This window comes from Physeter macrocephalus, chromosome 16, assembly GCF_002837175.3.
Source record: "Physeter macrocephalus isolate SW-GA chromosome 16, ASM283717v5, whole genome shotgun sequence".
NCBI lineage: Eukaryota > Metazoa > Chordata > Mammalia > Artiodactyla > Physeteridae > Physeter > Physeter macrocephalus.
Window position 1 is genome coordinate 97,849,112 of NC_041229.1, and position 1,413 is coordinate 97,850,524.

Here is a 1,413-nt window from a genome sequence, read left to right on the forward strand (position 1 = left end):
GGGGCACGAACCTGTGTCCCCTGCATCGGCAGGCGGACTCGCAACCACTGCGCCACCAGGGAAGCCCAAAGCTATTCTTTTTAATGAAACTATTTTTGCAGCTTAAAATGTGTGTGATCATTTTAAATAGTAACTATGATAGTATGCTTGGTTAGGGCCAGCAAAGAATCCGAATATTCTTCAATTCCAAAGGACATTGCTCTATTACTAAATTTGTGACAGTCAGAGTAACTTGGGAATTAAAGGATATTATACTTAACCAACTTACACTCCTAAACATCCGGGAAGGGTGTGGTAAAAGTAACCTGTGCACTGTTTGACTGGTTAATATCAAGATTATTACATGATTCTGAGTCTCAGAGACATGAACCCCTCCGGGTAAGAGGATGCAATTTTGGAATTTGAGGCGAACTGCATTATTTAACAGATTTATGTCCAGTGACTCTTCCACCAGCTCCAATGTATCTCCAGAGGTCTTCCTATTAAAGTGAAGAGACATTTGTTAAAAAAAAAGTTTATGCTTTTCTTTCTGATTGTTGCATTGAAATTTACGGCAATAATTTCCAGGTGAACTCTCCCAATTTGAAAATTTTGGATAAACAAACTCAGACCAATTTTGACATTCCAAACCACCACATTATACAGTCTACAAAACATAGCACTATATAAAACTCAAATCTTATTATATGATTCTCTGTTAAATGGAGGGATTTCCAAACTTCATAGTCCATTTTTTAAAAACAATATTCAAAGCAATTAAACTCCACTATAATGAAAATTCACACCACACACCCTCATTACTTATAGTGCAATGTGGCCTCTACATATGTTACTACAGAGTCAAACTACAGTGACCTTATATATGTGGGTATTTCCCCTTCTATAGCTTCCTCCTACTAGGATGCAGGGAAGACTCTTCTTGAGGCACAACTCTGCCGTGTGGTAGCTTTGGAACCATAGAAAGCACTATTCTGGGAATGCCCTAACTTGCCATCACCTCATCTACCACACTACCCAAATCCATTCTCTAGATGATCTCCTTTGATATAACAGCTTTAAATGCCACTGAATGCCTACAATTCCTAACTCTGTATCTTATTCAGCCCAAACTCTCCACTGACCTCCTGACTACTGCCTCAACACTTCTACTTGTATACCTAACAGGGATCTCAAACTAAACCTGTCCAAAACAGAATTCCAGGACACAGCAAACCTGAAAGACAAAGAAACAAAAACACCTGCTTCACCTGCACTCTTTTCCAACTCATTAATGACATCTCTATAACTTCTAGTTGTTCAAGCCAAAAATCTGGGGGTCACCCTTGAATCTCCTCTTTCTATATACCGTACATCTGATCTAATTGTAAATTCTTTTTTTTTTTTGCGGTACGCGGGCCTCTTACTGTTGTGGCC

The 1,413-nt window shown here is 39.0% G+C and overlaps 1 protein-coding gene across 1 annotated transcript in view; it reads right to left on the minus strand.

Moving 5' to 3' along the window:
* NUP160 (nucleoporin 160) overlaps positions 1-1,413 on the minus strand; it is a 52,407-nt gene that overhangs the window by 49,238 nt on the left and 1,756 nt on the right. Inside the window, exon 3 of the mRNA XM_024133189.2 lies at positions 269-479. Within this exon, the coding sequence (XP_023988957.1) occupies positions 269-479 (211 nt within the window). The remainder of the gene's footprint in view (positions 1-268; positions 480-1,413) is intronic.